This window comes from Colobus angolensis, unplaced genomic scaffold, assembly GCF_000951035.1.
Source record: "Colobus angolensis palliatus isolate OR3802 unplaced genomic scaffold, Cang.pa_1.0 Scaffold434, whole genome shotgun sequence".
NCBI lineage: Eukaryota > Metazoa > Chordata > Mammalia > Primates > Cercopithecidae > Colobus > Colobus angolensis.
In genome coordinates this window covers 1,669,963-1,688,272 of record NW_012117755.1, presented here as the reverse complement: position 1 = coordinate 1,688,272, position 18,310 = coordinate 1,669,963, and the positions used below count along the sequence as shown (strand labels likewise).

The 18,310-nt window shown below is 37.1% G+C and overlaps 1 protein-coding gene across 1 annotated transcript in view; it reads right to left on the bottom strand.

Annotated features, from left to right (window-relative positions):
• The window catches only part of DMD (dystrophin), a 2,170,472-nt gene that overhangs the window by 1,514,238 nt on the left and 637,924 nt on the right, over positions 1–18,310 (bottom strand). The window contains exon 13 of the mRNA XM_011957103.1: positions 14,450–14,569. Within this exon, the coding sequence (XP_011812493.1) occupies positions 14,450–14,569 (120 nt within the window). The remainder of the gene's footprint in view (positions 1–14,449; positions 14,570–18,310) is intronic.

The window sequence follows — 18,310 nt, the reverse complement described above, 5'->3', positions numbered from 1 at the left end:
ATATATACATATATAAAACTTTAAGAAAACTTGCAACCATAAACATATTCTCTGCCTCTTTGAGACGTAAATCTTCTACAACCCGAGAATACCTTTCTCAAGGACCTAGGAGCCATCTCTTTGAAATGTAATTGTTAATGATAGCACGCCTATCTCTCCCAGTCTCTGTGGGAGGGTAGGAGCCTAACTTCATTAAGCGCCAATTAACAATCATAGATGGCCTAATCACCATTCTAACCCCCTAACATCTTCCAGTAGTTTTCTACTAGCTCTCCCCAGTGCTTAAAATCTTTCCTGCCTTTCTTTCATTGGAAACAATTTCCATCTCTCTCCCCTATGGCAATAGTCTTGATCCATATTTCTGTAGTCTGGAATAAAGTCTTTCTTGCCTGTTTAACTGTCTGTGCAAGTTTTCTTTTACGGTATTACCAGATACATGCCAGGCATGGTAGCTCATGCCTGTAATCCCAAGACTTTGGCAGGCCAAGGCTGGTGGATCACCTGAGGTCAGGAGTTTAAGACCAACCTGATCGACATGGTGAAACTCTGTCTCTACTCAAAACACAAAAAAATTAGCCAGGCATAGTGGTGGGCACCTGTAAACCCAGCTATTCAGGAGGCTGAGGCAGGAGAATTGCTTGAACCAGGGAGGCGGATGTTGCACTGAGCCGAGATCTCGCCACTACACTCCAGCCCGGGCAACAACAGGGAAACTCCATCTCAAAAAAATAATGTTACCAGATATGAAAATTTATTATAATGCTATAGTAATTAAAGCAATGTGGTATTAGCGTGAGGACAGGCAAGTAGAGAAACACAACTGATGAGAGTCCAAAAACTGATTCAGGCATGTATAGGCATTTTATTTACAATATTTTTGTCAAAGACAGCACCACAGAATATTGAGGAAAGGATGATCTTATTGAAAAGCTTAGCAGTAAGACCATCCTTTCTTCAACATTCTACAGTGTCAACTTGTTGTTTCAGTTGGATCTATATGGGAAAATACGGACATTCATCCCTTTCTCATACTTGTAATAATAGGTGGATTATAATATGAAAGGTAAAACAAAAAGTTCCTATATAGCAACCCAGGACCATAGCTTCAGAATTTTAAAGTAGACAGTCTTATTTTTAAACTGAGAACAAAAGTACACTAAAAATAAGAGAAAATACTGAAGTGAAATATGTTAAATTTAAACTTCTGTTTATGAAAAAATGTATCATTAAGGGGTAAAAAGGCAAGGTACCCATTCAAAAAGAAAAATGTAATACAGATAAACAACAAAGAATATCCAGAATATATATATTTTAAACTAAAATAAATCACTAAGAGAAATATAGAAAATCCAGTAGAAAAATAGGCATTTCACGGAAGAGTTCATTTTAATGGCCAGTAACAACTGAAATAGTATTCAACTTCATTAATCATCAGCATATACAACTGAAAAATGAGAGATGACATTTTACAGCTACCAGAAAGGCTCAAATTAAAAAGTTTAACAACCAAGTATACAAGAAGATATGAAGCAGTTTGTACGTTCATTTACTACTTGTGAGAATGTGAATTTACACAACTTTGGAAAATCCTTTGTTAGTATCTTGAAAGCTAAATATGCATATACCCAATGGTTAAGAAATTCTATTCTTAGGTACATACCTAACACAAAAGCTTGCACATATATGCAAAAATATATGTACAATTTATGTTCATAGATGAATTATTTGTAATGCTTCCAAACTGGAAACACCTCAAATTTTCTGAACAGTAGAATATGTAAAATGTGGTATGTTTGCAATATAGTGAACCTCATAAATATAGTATCCAGTGAAACAAGCCAGTTTAAAAACTGCATATATAAAAGTTTCACTTACATCAGCTTAAAAATGTAGCGACACTAATCTGCAGCATTGGAACTCAGGATACATGTTACCTTTGAGGAGGTGGGAAGAGTTTATGATACCATAGGGCTTGATGGAGGCTTCCTGGTTGCTGGTAACATACTGTCTTTCTCTGGATGTGGAATCATGGTATGCTACTTCTGTAACAAGTCTTTAAGCTGTAATTATAACTTATGTACTTTGCTTGATACTTCAATTTAAAAAGGGCCATAAAGTTCACATTTTTTTCAGAGACCATCAACAGATAAATAGAAAACAGGTTTTATATACATAATGGAATGCTATTTGGCCATAAAAAGGAATGAAATAAAGCCATTTGCACTGACATAAATGGAACTGGAGGTCATTATTATAAATAAAATAAGCAGGCACAGAAAGACAAATACCAGATGTTCTCACTCGTATGTGGGAACTAAAAAATTTGATCTCATAGAGCTAGAGATTAGAATGATAGATACCAGAGACTGGCAAGGGTGTGCAGATGGAATGAAGAGAGGTTGTTTAATGGGTACATACACTCAGATTGAAGGAATAAGTTCTAATGTTCGATACCAGAGTAGGATGACTATATAATTAGATACAACAGTGTATATTTCAAAATAACTAGTAGACAGGATTTGAAATGTTCCCAACACATAGAAATGATAAATACCTCAGGGTATTTAGGATAACTATCACCTCAAGTATTTATCATTTATACATTCCATGCATGTAACAAAACATCACATGTACTCTATAAGTATGTACAAATATTATGTATCAATAAACTTTAAAAATTATTGTAAACATATTAATACTTGCATTCATAAAGAATATTACTGGCTGGGCATGGTGGCTCACACCTGTAATTGCAGCACCTTGGGAGGCCAAGGAGGACAGATCATGAGGTCAGAAGATCGAGACCATCCCGGCTAATATGGTGAAACCCTGTCTCTATTGAAAATACAAAAAATAAGCTGGGCGTGGTGGCAGGCGCCTGTAGTCCCAGCTACTTGGGAGGCTAAGGCAGGAGAATGGTGTGTACCCGGGAGGCGGAGCTTGCAGTGAGCCGAGATCGTGCCACTGCACTCCAGCCTGGGCGACAGAGCGAGACTCTGTCTCAAAAAAAAAAAAAAAAAAAAAAAAAAAAATTATTGTTCCAGCATACTTGCTTATATTTCTCCTGTAATTTTGTATGGTGACTATTGTGACCACTATTATCTTTGAGCTTCATTTGATAATTTTACCATGAGATAATTTATTGTTCAGCTCATAAACCAAAGTCGCAAGACAGAACAGATTGAGTAATCCAGACATTGTGTTCTTTCAAATCTACCTAACATCCTATTGGCCAAATGTATTACAACAGACCATGTATTAACATAAATTGAAATCCAGGGTTAACCGTATACTTACAGCACATTGGCTTTGCATGTTCAAATTTCATTAGAATATTTAACATTTATTTACACTTAATACAATGTGCAGTTGAAAAAATGATGTACATATCAAAGCTGTTCAAAACATACTCAAAAGTTTTCTAATAACTGAATGATATGCCATTTTATATTTGAGTAAATAAAATTAAAAATCCAGTTCCTCAAGCACACTAGTCACCTTTCAAGTGCTCAAAATAGCCAAATGTGTATAGCAACTTCCTTATTGAACAGTGTTGTTCTAGAAAAAAAGTTTTTATATACTAATGCAATCGAGTTTGACAGGTGGTAATATATATAAACTGCTTATATATACAAACTATATATATATAAACCGGTCTTTTCTAGAACTCTGTTATTCTGGAAGAGAAAAATATGTATATACTAATGAAATTGAGTGTGACAGGTGCTAAAATAAATAAATGTTTATATTATATATATTTGTACCTGTAAATTTAACTCATTCATGCAAATACTATATATATTCATATATATATGAATATACTGCATTTTATACAGATAGAGAGTATTTGCATGAACGAGTTAAATTTATAGGTACAAATACATTACTTTGTTAGATAGGTTTCTGCATTCCCTCTTTGCTGATTAGTAAACCAAAACTGAAAAAAATCACATAATTTTCTCAAGGTCACATAGCACCTGTCACATATTTATATATATAATATATATATAAGGTCACATATTTATATATATAATATAAACATTTATTTATTTTAGCACCTGTCACACTCAATTTCATTAGGTCTACTATGAATTTGAGAGATTAGGAGGAATCCCAGGTTGAGGTGTCACACATCTGAATACCAGTGTCAGCCTTGCCACCTGCAAGCTATATGAACTTGGATTTAACTTCATTATGCATTGGTTTTCTCATTTGTGATACAGGGGCGACATTACATACAAAGCATGTAAAACTCCTGAAAAATAATAAACCAGCTAATAATTATAATTACTGATTCATGGGCAACAACTGTTGATGCTTAGCTTTGTGGATTATTTTCATCACATTTACAGTTTTTTTTTAATGTGTTTAATTCACCAAATATGAAATTAGGATGTGAGTGAAACATCAAAATATTTCAACCATATTCCTCTTCCTAAATAACTTCTATTTCTTAATTTGATAGGGCCAACATTCTGTAAAATTTCTTTCTCATACTACCCCAAAGATATGTACCATAAAAACTTTTAGTTACCTAAGTGACATTTAGGCTATGAGAGAAAATCAGACTTTATGGTCTTTCTGAACAACTACCTTTCACAGTGTATCATTTTCTTTCCAAGTGACTGTCTTTGTTATTTTAACATTCTCTTTGTAACTGAGATATAGCACATTCCCTTTGGAACCTGTGTGATACTCACGTTTCACAAGTTAAAACTATTAACGACACTAACATCAATGTCCAAAAAGATGTTACCATTAAATGTCTGTCCTTCTTATTGTCCACTTATCCAGATTCGTTACCTTTGAAAATTATCATTGCTGGTCAAAATGATTGGCAGAATGTAGTGTTTGACTTCTATTTTGCCATTACATTCAGATTGTTTTTTCTTATGAAAGTAATTTTGAGAATCATGCTTTTTAAATCTGAAGTTCTCTATAGAATGAGGGAGAATTATGCTTCTACTGGATAAGACTGGGCAGCATTTCCTTTTATTTTCTTGCACTCCACCTGTATTGGAGGGGACATTGGAGGTCATCAAGTCTAACTTCCCACTCAGTGTGTCATCTCTTTTAAAACATACTTGAACGAGAGATTCTGGTTTGTGCTAAATATTATTAATGAAGAACAGCTTGCCACTTCCCACAACTCTTATCCCACTGTAAGAAGACTCTGGGGTGATGATAATAACAGTAACTAATATTATTATTGCTTACTATATTTCAGTGATTTTTAAATGCTTTCGCTTCTCAACTACCCTTTTACCATTTACAGATATCCCATAATGTAGGTTCTAATACAATCCTCTTATTAAAGATGGAGAAACTAAAGCCAAGAATGGTTAAGTGGCTTGCTCAAAGGTATACTGTAGATAAGGAACAGAGCACGAAGGGTCTATTTTGTCGAGTTTCTCCTAATTGCCTTACAACAAAAAGCTCCCTCTTTTAAATCAAAAATTCTTTCTTGGAATTATATCCAACCATCTGCTCATAGGTTCATTCAGTTATCTAACAAGAGTTACTGATTCCTTATATCTGAGAATGCATGCAAGAATGTGTAAGACAGATCTCATGGAACTCAGATTCTAATAAAAGAGTAAAGCACAGTAGTATTAACTGCAAAAGTGTATGACAGGTACACAAATGGGCATAGTTATTACACAGACACGGTACAAAGAGGGAGTAGTCATCACTAGGTAAAGTGGCCAAGTTCATGGAGGAAAACTTGAAATGAGTTTTCTATACATAGATGAAATCATCAAAGCAGATCTTGTGAAGCAGAGTCGTCTGTTTAAACCAGGAGGTATGTGCAAAGAGGTGGTAACATACAGGGTATCAGAAACAGCTTGTATGAATCAAACGCAGGTTGAGGGACATAAAGCAGATAACATGAGACAAGTCTAGAGAGAAGGGTAGGAGTCAGGTAATCAAATACCCTGTAGGCCAAATATCAGAATCTGTAGAGGATGGAAAGTGACTCAGGATTTTAAGCAAAGGAGAAATGATTAAATGGGTTCTTGGGAACCCACACTGACTTCAATATGGAGACTGGACAGAAGAGCAGTAAGACTAAAGGCAAGGACTTTGGGGGTTTATGATATGGCCTTTGCCTTGAGAAATGTTGACAGGAACAAAGATGAAATAATACATACAAGATACGGTTAAGAAATATGTTGACACTGCATGCAAAAGGCTAATAAGGGAAAGGACAGGGATGAATTTGGGATGACTCCAGGTTTCTGGTACAGGTGTCATGATAAATGCTAGTGCAATAACAAAAGTAAGAAATTCAGTAAGGAAAGCAGGTTTAAAGGAAGGCAATGTACAATGAGTTAAGTTTCATTTTGTTGAGTTTGAAATGTTGTTTGGACTTCAAGGATACATCCTGAAGATAATTAGAAGAAAATGGACTCAGGAAAGATCTGGGCAGAAGACAGCTAGAGTTACCAACTTCTGTTTGTTTCTGATATTATGACATTTTGAAAAAAAAAAAAAAAAAACAGAGAAAGTGCCTTCCTTTTTCACGACAATAGTGCTCATGTGCCATTTCTCTCTGATTAGTTATTGTTTAATTAAATAATCACCCCTTCTATAAGTATTCTTCACAGGATGCTGCCATCTGAGAAAATCCAGCTAAGATAGAGTACCAATCGTGGGCCTAAAATATAGTGTATTCAAACCAGTCAGCATAGAGTGTAATTATTAGTTCTTATAATCTAGACACTATATCATAGTCTGTGATTGCATTAACTAAGAACCTGTATTATCCTTCTTAATATCAAGCTTGTTTCAAAGTAAGCATGTGCACTCTTTCTCATATGTGCTTATGTTTATGTATATGTATATATACATATACACATATGTACATATACACATGTACAAAGATATACATATGTATATATACAAATGTGATGTATACAAATTTAACTATACATTTATACATATATTCATATATAGACACAATTACATGTGTTTTTATACACTTACATTTGTATATATTTACATTTATATCTATAGATGGGAAGTCAGACCCTTTTTATCTCAAACTAATTCAATTGATTTATACTACTCGTGTTTTTAAAAAGCAGCAACATTTCAAACTATAAACATGATTTTTCTCACTTAAAAGATTAGGATGTAACATTTGTATATGATATTCTAATTCCTGAGGACATAGCTATAAAACTTCTAAGTTAATATGGGAGGGAAAATATTCCATTAACCACCCCTACAGGGGCACACTTTACACAGAGCCCCAGCTAAACCCTCAAATGGCTTCCTTCCTCAGAATTTTCTGACCCTGCAGGTTGAATAAAGGTGTATAATCATTTTCAGTCAAATGCTCTAGCACGTAAGTCAGATACTAGGAAGGAATATATTAAAACACAGACTCATCCACCAACCCTCACAGAGAAAGAAAGACTCACCTTACCAATAAACATATCACGGGGAGGCTTCACTAAAACCTTTAGGAAAATCAAAATACCTTATATTCAGTCCATTCCACTGGATCAGCCAATTTAGTAAGTCTAACAAAATAATTTGTCTTAACAGCACAAAGTATTTCTACAAACTGTTTCATGTCGTCCGATATAAAGTTGGTTTTCATAACTCGATTTTAGCCAATGTAGTTTAGTTCTTAGAAAACTATCTCATCTGCAAAGTTATTCCTTCAGGCAATAAACATGTTTATTAACTTCATGAGATGAGTGAGAAACTATACCAGTGTGCCTGGCCTTATGTTTAATAATCTGATCCAAAATTATGTTTTCCAGGTTTTTGTTCTTGAAAATAGAATACTTGTTGTGATGGTTAATATTATGGGTCAACTTCACTGAATTGAGGAATGCCTAGATTGCTGATGAAGTATTGTTTCTTCTGGGTGTGTCTGTGAGGGTGTAGCCAAAGAAGCCTGACATGTGGACCAGTGAACCGGGAGATGAAGACCCACCCTCAGTGTGGCTGGGCACCACCCAATCAGCTGCCAGTTAGACTGAATAAAGCCAAGAGAAAAGGAATAAAGTAGCTTGCTTGGTAAGTTCACTCACTCTTTTCCCGTGCCTTGCAGGGCAGATGGCTTCCTCTCCTCCTGCCCTTGGACATCAGACTCCAGGATCTTCAGTCTTTGGACTTGGGGACTTGTACTAGAGATCTCCCAGGGGCTCTCGGGCCTTTGACCTCAGACTGAGAGCTGCACTGTCAACTTCTCTGGTTTTGAGGCTTTTGGACTTGGACTGCACCAGGCTACTAGGTTCTCTCTTTTCCCAGCTTGCAGATGGTGTATCATGGGACTTCATCTTGTAATCATGTGAGCCAATTCTCCATGATAAACCCCTAAACGTATATTTTACATATACATACACACATCTATCTATCCATCCATCCAGTTGGCTCTGTCCCTCTGGAGAACCCTAATACACCCTGTCTTTATACATTCTTTACAATTTTTTTTTTAGGAAAATCAAAATACAGTATGATAGTCTTGCTACGTTGCCCAGGCTAATCTTTGAACTTCTGGGCTCAAGCAATCTTACCTCTCCAGCCTCTCAAAGTGCTGGGATTACAGGTGTGAGCTACTGCACCTGGCCTCATTCTTTTCATATACTGTTAATTCTCCAAAACGTTAGGCAGTAACTTCAATATTAAAGTCTTTTAACAAAATAATTCAAAAGGCTTTTATATGGCCAGAAATTCTCCTGGTTCTACGACCATACAGACTTTCAATACATTTATAGTTGGCTCTCAACTTTTAACTTGTACAGAATAACATATCTAAAAATAGGGATTGAACGACTTTGCTTTTTCTCTGGAAGATATTTTCATTAGCGCATCTTCTATAAGCTATGGGCTTAACCATGTTTCTGGTTCTTTCTTTATTAGAAACAGTTATCTCCCTAGAACAAAAGGCTTTCTTTATGTTCTTTGTACAGTCTTTTTTCATGCAGATTTTTTAAAAGCATGCTCTCTTGATTTACCATTTACCCATTCTAGAAACTCTACCCACCTCCCACCAATTTCCCTTATGATGGCAGCAGCAGCCTGTATGGAGCAGCTGCTGCAAAGACGCCAGCAGCAGCAAGGGAGGCGTGGCCAGGGCTGTGCACTCTGTGGAGCCACCAAGGGCCAGGAACAGGCAGGAGCCCTGTTCCCTACTCAGTTGTCAGGGTGGGACCCCATGCTCTCAGGTGCAGCTGCAGCCACCCAGCCACAGCTCTGGACCTGGGCATTCCTGTGCTCTTGGGGGCCTGGGAAGCCCCCCTACCTCCACATGCTCAGAATGTCTGATCCCACAACCTGGCATCTCCTCGCTCCCTGCACTGGCTCCTGGGAGAAGCAAAGTTGCGGCCGAGCCTGGGTGTTGTCGCAATCTGGTTATGTGTGTACTCGGGACAGTGCTGGCATGCCAGCCCCCTGCTGCCTCGGGCCCTTCTGGACTTTGGGCACTGATAAGCATGAGAGAGAGGCTGAGTGGGAACTGAGGGTAGCTCGGTGTGGGCCTGCAGGTACCCCTTGGCATAAACTGCCTGGGCTCCATGGATGGCATGTTGATGGTGGCAGGAAGCAGACTGGCTCCTGGGCAGAAAGGGGCAGGTCCAAGGAGAAACCCCTCCTTCAAGCCAGGAATGGCCTGCAGCCTGGGGGCTGGGCTGCCAGTTCTGGGTGGAGTTTGTGGCCCGGATTGAGAACTTATGGTGCTTTTCTGGGCCTATCCATGGGTGTCCATGGACCAATACGCATATACCTCCTCCCTTCTGAGCCCATAAAAATCCCGGGCTCAGACAAACTTAGACATTGGGACTACCAGCTGCAGGAAGGAGCTACCTACTTTGGGTCTCCTTCACTCTTCAGGATGACCTGCCTGCATAAAGGAGCCACCCACCATGGGTCTCCTCTCTACTGAGAGCTGGACACTACCTAGGATGATCTGCCTGTGGAACGGAGCTACCCACCATGGGTCTCCTGAGAACTGTTCTCTCACTCAATGAAGCTCCTCTCCACCTTGCTTACCCTCCAGTTGTCCGTGTACCTCATTCTTCCTGGATGTGGGACGAGAACTCAGGACCTGCTGAATGGCAGGACAAAAGAGCTGTAACACAAACAGGGCTGAGACATGCCCCCCACTCACCATGTTGTGGGCAATGAGAAAGAGAGAAGAGCCATGGCCCTTTGCAGAGCCCAGACCTTGGGGCTCCTCAAGCCAGGGCTGTGACATGCTATAACACCCTCTTTGGGGCTCTGTGGTTCCTTGTGTCTCTGAGCTTTCAGGTGCCACCACGTTTCCCCTGTCCAGACATCAGTTCCTGCAGCAGAAGCTACATGTGGTACATTTGGTCCAGCCACAGCTTCACATGGAGCTGCCTTCCACTGCATCTGGCATGCTTGGCTGTGCACAGTGACAAGGCCCTGTGCTTGCTTGCTCCCATACTTCTTGCTGCTCTGTGCCTGACTTGCCCTTGGCAGGCATGGGATCTGGGCTAGTAGTGCAAGCCAAGCACAGCCTCCAAGCACAGGCTGAGTGTGTGGAAGGAGCCCAGTGGGCACAAGCAAAACCCAGGCAGAGAGGCTGCCTGCCACAGAGGTTTCCGGCTGGCAAAGTGACATCCAAGGATCCCACGACACTTACATGCACATTTTATCCATGTTCCTCCAATCTATTATTGAGATCTTTGCTTAAACATCACTTTCCTCAGCAATCATCTATTGCCTTCAAACTTCAGTTTAAGTCAGAATAATTTCCTATCACAAAAGCTTATTTACTGCCTTTATAAATAACTTGCATCCACTCTTTAACATTTGCTCATTTTAAAAAATACTTTATTAATGTCTATTTTCTATATTGGATTGCATGTACCAAGAGAGCAGTTCCCATACCTACCTGCCTATCATAGTGACCATGGATGACAAAGAATTAGCATTCTGTTTCAATGAGGGAGCCTGAGATATGGTCACCATTGTTCCAGAGTTCCGAGGAAGGCAGTAGGCTCTCAAATCACCCATCCCAACCAGGGTAGATAGTGACAAATTCTCTTTTTTTCACTGTCTTACCTGGTTACCCAACACAATCCCTGGGACACGGTAAGAACATAACAAGTACTTGTTGAAAAAAATTAAAATGGGATGTGGAATGCTTAGAAAGAGATGTGGTAATGACCTCTAAGACTGAAGACTATATAAATGACCAATTTTAGTTATTAAATTTAGTTTATAAAAATATCTCTCAATAAAATTAGTTCACTGGCATCGCTGCCTACAAAACAGACTTTCTAGGCACTGACATCCTGGAAGCCTCTGAAGTTAAGGACAAGATTCTAACTTGTGGTAACATTGTTGAGGGACAAGCTGAACCTTTGAGAAAGAGAATCTAATTATCAGAGAATGCACTTTTCAGAATATTACACTTCATAAGCTGTGTCATCTTTCAGAATCTCTAAGCACATATGTCTGACTTTTCTTTGGTTTTCTTCAAACCTTTTCCAAAGAAGACTCTAAAAGTATCTTAAAGTTAGAGAAATCCTAACATATCATCATGATAGAATTCACAGAATAAATCAATACATGCAGATATATTCTATTAGAAGTATTCTTAGAGTTCTAACTCAGAGTGTTAAGTATGCATCTCTCTTCCTTATTGGACTAAATGGGGACTTCCCTTCCTAGTTTCCCCCATCTGTACCTCTTTACTAAAGACAGCTGGCTATCCTTTTTGAGCCTCTGGATGGCATTTCAACAGAATTGTAGCACAATGGATGAAGGCATTGTGGTGATGTGGGATGCCACGGAGAAGGAAGAGAAGGTGTGGGATGGGCACTCAACACTAATAAGTTTTGAGGAATAAGTTATGGATAGCCAGACCCTGCTCTAGTAAAAAGCCAGCTAAAATCCTTCTCTGATTCCTGATGATTGTTTTTCTTTTAGGGGATCCGTATACCTGTTTCTCTTTCCTGTAATTTTTCTAATTACTTCTACCAGAATCCCTCTCAGTCCAGTATGAAACATATTCTAGTCCATAATCCCTGAAGTTACCCTAGAATTATCACATACCCAGGGTATTTGTTTTAAATTTATGTTTTATGTTTTTATACTTTATCGATCTTTTAATACTTTATGATTTCTCCTTACTCCTCCTTCTCTACCATCTTCTCTTCCTCCTCTTCTTGCTTTTAAAAATTAAACTAGGTAAGACAAGATCATATGACTTGCAAAGAACCTAAGAAAGAATCATCTGTTTCAAAGTCAAATGAAAGCAGAGCATTCCAGGACAATTCCAGCCAATGGTTAAATAAGGTATAGAATTCAAGCATGGATTCCTTTCAAGCATGGATTCCTTTGGGACTGAGGGAACTGATAGGATGGGAGAAAGAAAGAAAAAGTTATAGCAAGGGCTTTCTTTCCACTTGATTCCTATTAATGCTGCCCTTTTAAACACTAGTCTAGATTATCTTAAAGTCATATGACACTAAAGAGTTATTTAGAGGCAAAATGAGAACATCAAATGAGGAAAAGAGATTGAAGAGAAAAGAGGAGGCTGGAAGGCAGTAGCCATTAAGAAGGTATGCAATCACGGACAAATGCATATAGAGTTTATGCAAATTAGGGATAATCAATACATGTACCGATATTTAGTAGCTGTCTTTGGGCCAAAGAAATAAAGGCAGAAAATAAGGTGAAAATGAAAGCAAGTAAGAAAACGAATATAGAAGAGTTTAGGCCCACCACACAACCATCTGTGAGTTCTGTGGACTGTTTTTCAAGATGCCTTAACCACACAAGCATCACCTTGGATGAATTATATTGAAAAGTTATTTGCACGGGCTCAGCTAATGATGAAATGGGTGCTTTGAATTGTTATTTTAAATGGAAATATTCTATGCCTTAGAACAATGTCTGCGTTTAAGTATTTTTTTAACCAGGAATCTCCCTTCAACCCCTGCTTCCCAGCCTTATTTAATATTAATTGAAAATTTCTGGTAAATACTGAATATTAGATTTTTACCCATCTGCAATTAGTTACTATTGTATCAGAATTATGGAATTCTTTAAAGCACAGCACTTTAGCTTATTATTACGAGTGTGTGTGTGTATATATATAATATAAAGGATCATATATTTGATAATATATATCAAATCTAAAGTTTTTTAGATCCCTGAAATTTCACTGAAACACAAGCAATTAACATGGATCACCAGTATATATGAAAATGAAAAATATATGAAATGCTCTGTTCTAGCCATGTCCAGCCTATTTGGTCAAAAGATTTTCCCTGTGTCATTTAATGATGGAGAATGAGATAACATTGTTGGAGATTAGCAGTCTAAAGTAGTAACCTGAGGAAATGACATTTCACTGGAATAAAAAAGAACACACTTCACACAAAAAGAGAAGAAAGCAGAGATAAGGCTTTAAGAAAGCGTGTTATAGATTACGTAGGAGAAACTATGTTTACTACTACTTTGGGCTGATAAGCCATTTAAACCCACATTAATTGGATTCTTGGACATATCACTTTTACTTTTGTCACAAAGGAAAGGCAGGCATTTGGTGGTCAGAATGAGTGCATCAAATATAATCTATAATTATATAAAACAATAAATTAATGTGTTTTCCCTTAATATTGATATTCTGGTATATGTGTACAAACCCCATTGAAACTTTTTTACAGTAGGTTTATTTTTCTACAATAAATATCACAAATATATACACACACACACACACACACACACACATTCACAATTGTATAATTATTCAAAATAATAAATTGTTATATTTTCCCTAATGCTGATGTTTTGGTATACGTACATATATCTTTCAATTTTTTTTTTTTTTTTTTACAGTACAACTTTATTGTTCCCCATTTGGAAGAAAATACAAAAATATTAAAATATCTACACATCATCTTTTGTTAAAATGTACTGGATGTGTTTCTAAAAGCATAACTACTACAACTCAGGTAGGAAGAGGGCTTAAAAGGCTAAATATCTACTTCAACCAGAATCCCATGACTTAAATGCTCTGCTATACTCTCATAAAGACTACAACTGAAGGCTTCCCGGAATAAATATAGTGAAAGCATTCAATGTTTCATTATTTAATTAAATGTAATTTTTCTTGTTTTTTATCTTTGTCCTCTTTTAGACTGTAGGCTTGAAGAGGACATAAATATTAAACAGCATGCCTCAGACTAGTTATCTAATATATGTGATTCAATATAATTTAAAAAATGGATATCCATTTATGTTTCCCCTGGTCCAGGAAACTCATGTAAACAAATAGTATACAATGAATGAAATGGTAATGTGCACAAATAGACAATAATTTGAATTATTTTTAACAAACATATTGTATTCTAAGTATTTTAATATATAAATTGCATTCTAAATTTTTAAAATACTTTTCAAGGTATAGCTCTTTTAAAGGACATATTTAGTTAGTTAAACAAAATAATCTGACCTTAAGTTGCTCTTCCAAAGCAGCAGTTGCGTGATCTCCACTAGATTCATCAACGACCACCACCATGTGAGTGAGAGAATTGACCCTGACTTGTTCTTGTTCTAGATCTTCTTGAAGCACCTGAAAGACAAAATGTTGTAAAATAAATTAAAATAATAGTCTTACATGTATGTTGAAATCACTTGTTCTCAAATGGTGAAATTTACTTCTGTTACATCTCAGGTAATCCTATTTTTTATTAAACTAGAAACATTCCAAGCAATTTTCTGCTATGATGTTCAGCAAAATTTATATGTTTCTATTGTCAATTTAACTGGAAAGTATATAAAGAAGACAAATGTTAAGAAAGGTACTGTAGGATGTTCTGCTTCTAGTCCCACCCCCTTTCTCCTTTTCAAAACTTTTCTCCAGAAACTATCAGCACTTCCGTCATTTTCAGGCTCTTCTTCTCTACTGAAGTTCTCCATTACCATAAAAATAAAACAAACTCTTGATCAAACAAACCTGTCCTGCTGCTATCCTACTATGTGTTCCTCTTCACTGAAAAGAAAAAAAGTTTCCTACAGTTACTGTCTCCATATATGTATCTTACTATTCACTTTGCCCACTATCCCACTGAAATAACTTTTGTAAAGGACACTATCAACTTTCGTGTCCTAAATTCAATAACCATTTGTTATAGCATCTTACTTGACATGTTGATTACTAACCTAATTGGCCATTCCCACATTCTTGACACCCTCTCTTGATCACCCTCCTAACTACGTGCTACTTTTTTTTCTATATTTTGGAGACGGAGTCTCACTCTGTCACCCAGGGTGGAGTGCAAATGGCGTGATCTCGGCTCACTGCAACCTCCACCTACCAAGTTCAAGGGATCCTCCTGCCTCAGCCTCCCGAGTAGCTGAGATTACAGGTGCACACCACCACACCCAGCTAATTTTTTGTATTTTCAGTAGAGACAGGATTTCTCCACATTGGCCAGGCTGCTCTCAAACTCCTGACCTCAGATGATTCACCCCCCTCAACCTCCCAAAGTGCTGGGATTACAGATGTGAGTCACTGCACCTGGCCTATATGCTATTTTTTAGCTCCTTTACTGGTTCTCTCTCTTCTGCTCCAACTACAAATCAGATGTCACCCCTATTTATAAAAACCAATAGATTCCTATCATACTAAGAAAATTTAACTTCTTTACCTGAAATTCTTATATGATCTAGCACCTGCCTACCTCACCAATCTGACTGTACACCATTCTTGCCTTCACACTGTTTCAGAACAACTTGCTTCCTCTCTCTTCCAAAAATGTGTCAAGCTGTTCCCTCTACCGGGATTGCTTTCCTCCAGATCTTTAAATCATCTCTTTATCATTCAGGACTCAATGTAAGTGTCACCTACCCAGAGCAGCTTTTCATGAGGAAGCTATCCAATGTTCCTCCCTAGTAATTCACTATTGCTGTCTTTTTTTAAATCATAGCATTGTCACTACTCAATAATTTCTTATGTATCAGTTAGTCCTTTTGTCTCTACTTAACCATCATATGCAATCCACTAGAACAGGGACGCCCTCTGTCCTTCTCACTATGTATTACAAGCAAATAAAGATCAATGAACATTTGTCAGATAAATGGTGCCATGTGGGGGTTTGGGGAAAACATGCACAGATGAGTTTGTTCCTTCCTGATTGCACAAAGATTACAATATAGTAGGAAGAATTAGTGATTTTTAGTGTAGTCACAATTACACTAACCTCAACAGAAAATAACCACTTGGTCTCAACTGAACCCTGGGATAAAACCAGCTTAATTCACATCTTGGCTTTCTAACTTAACAAATGTGGCTCTGAAAAAATCATTTCCCCCTATTAAGTGAGGCTGTCACAAAATAGTATTTCCAATCTTTTTAGAAACATGATGTACAATTATTTTGTAATGATGAACAGGGGTCAACACAGGAATAAATTAGGGGTAAACAAAGGAGGCTGCTCCAGAACCAAGATATCTTGCTTGGGTGCTCCAGATCCCTTAAGACTTTACCCTGTTACACTAATTATTATTGGGATTTCTCTGAATAGCTATTTGAGACTTCTAGCCAACTAGTTTGCTTCTTAGAACATTTTGTTATATAACACAAGAGTGGAGAAACAAGTTTGGGACATTTCCTGTTACTTTCTGGCAAACATGCTGTCCCTACTTGCAAAACAACAGTGCTTAGCACCATCAGTCTAGCTCTTAGGTATTCAAACTCTATGGCAGGTGGAAGGCAACTTATTAGGATGGCTGAATCATAATCTGAAATGCATGAGCATTTTTATCCTAGACTTCATATTTTCCAAGCCTCAACATTTTAGAACACTATAAAATCACGTCTTTTTACTTCGTCTCTCTAGATTTTCACACATTTTCAAGGGAAGCAATTTAGAATAAAATGACTATGCATCTATTTTGTGTGTGGAATCTATACTGCCTATCACGCCTTTGACATTCCAGAGCTTATAATGGTTAATAAAACTTTTTCTGCCATGAGGCCAAAAATGGAAACATTAAAATTCAGAGTTGTCCTTGACAGTCATGTTGAGTCTGTGTTTTCTGAGTTACATAAGACAGGACTGGGAACATTTTAAATGTGTCAGCCAGGAATGTTTCAAATAATAATTAAAACGATAATTTGGTGGCCAATGTATCATAAGTTGGTTTTCTGAATTTAGCAAATTCTTTTCTGTCCTTCACTATGAGTATATATAATTACATATATTACAAAATTACGAGTAAATAATGCCATAGTTTTCATTTTTACATGTAAATTGCTTTTTCACAATTTTAATATATTTTAGTTAAGAAATGTAAGAAAAACACTGTTTGATCCACAGAATGAATCCAACTCATACTGAGTCTTTTAAAGCCTATGTGATCAAACGTACTATTTTCTCCACTACTTAGTTGTTCTGATTTTGTTTCATTTTTCTATTTGTTTTATAATTGAAATGGCATTCTTGCCATATTGATCAAGGGTTTATATTTTATACTTGGCAGAAGTGCTAACACAAAGTACCACTAAAGCAAGTTGTGAGATGATAGCATTAAAACCAAACACAAGAACCGTCTGGACTTACGGCGAGTAGAAGGAGACAAAGGAGCAGGGAAAGGCTCTCTACAGTGACTAAGAATGTTGAAGAATCCAGAGTACTGGAGTAGATTTGCATAAGCTAAATTTGATTTAATGTTATTTCCAGTAACTCTTCTCCTCTACGACTTTTTAAAATTAATCTCTCTTCTTTCTCAGCTAATCAGGAATTAAACTAAAAAAGGTTCAACTGACTTTCTTGAACACACTAAACAGCTGTAAGACAAAAGCTATGGTAAAACTGTAAGCATATCTCCTATTTTCTCAGACTTCAAACGCAAAATAAATATTAGTGAATATCACACCATTAGCTAATCTCCTTAATAGCAGCAAAATACAGATTATAAACTATCCAACGTCCAGGGGTTTTTTTGTTTGTTTTTTTTTGTGTGTGTTTTGTTTGTTTTTTTTTTCTTTACACTGCTTCTTACAAGTAGCAGAAATGCCAAACATACAAAGCTGGAGTTAAAAAGTTCAATTGTTCTGCCAACGTAGGAATCCATGAATAAAGGCCTTGATCACTGGGGTAAAGAATGCCTCCCTGCTTCTCTAGTTGGAAAGACATGGATTCTCAAGAGCATTTTAAAAAAATACAGCAAACTGATGGGTCCTGACTCTTTATCCAGTTTGCCAGTCTGTGTCTTTTAATTGGACCATTTAGTCCATTTACATTTCAGGTTAATATTGTTATGTGTGAACTTGATCCTGCCATTATGACATTAACTGGTTATTTTGCTC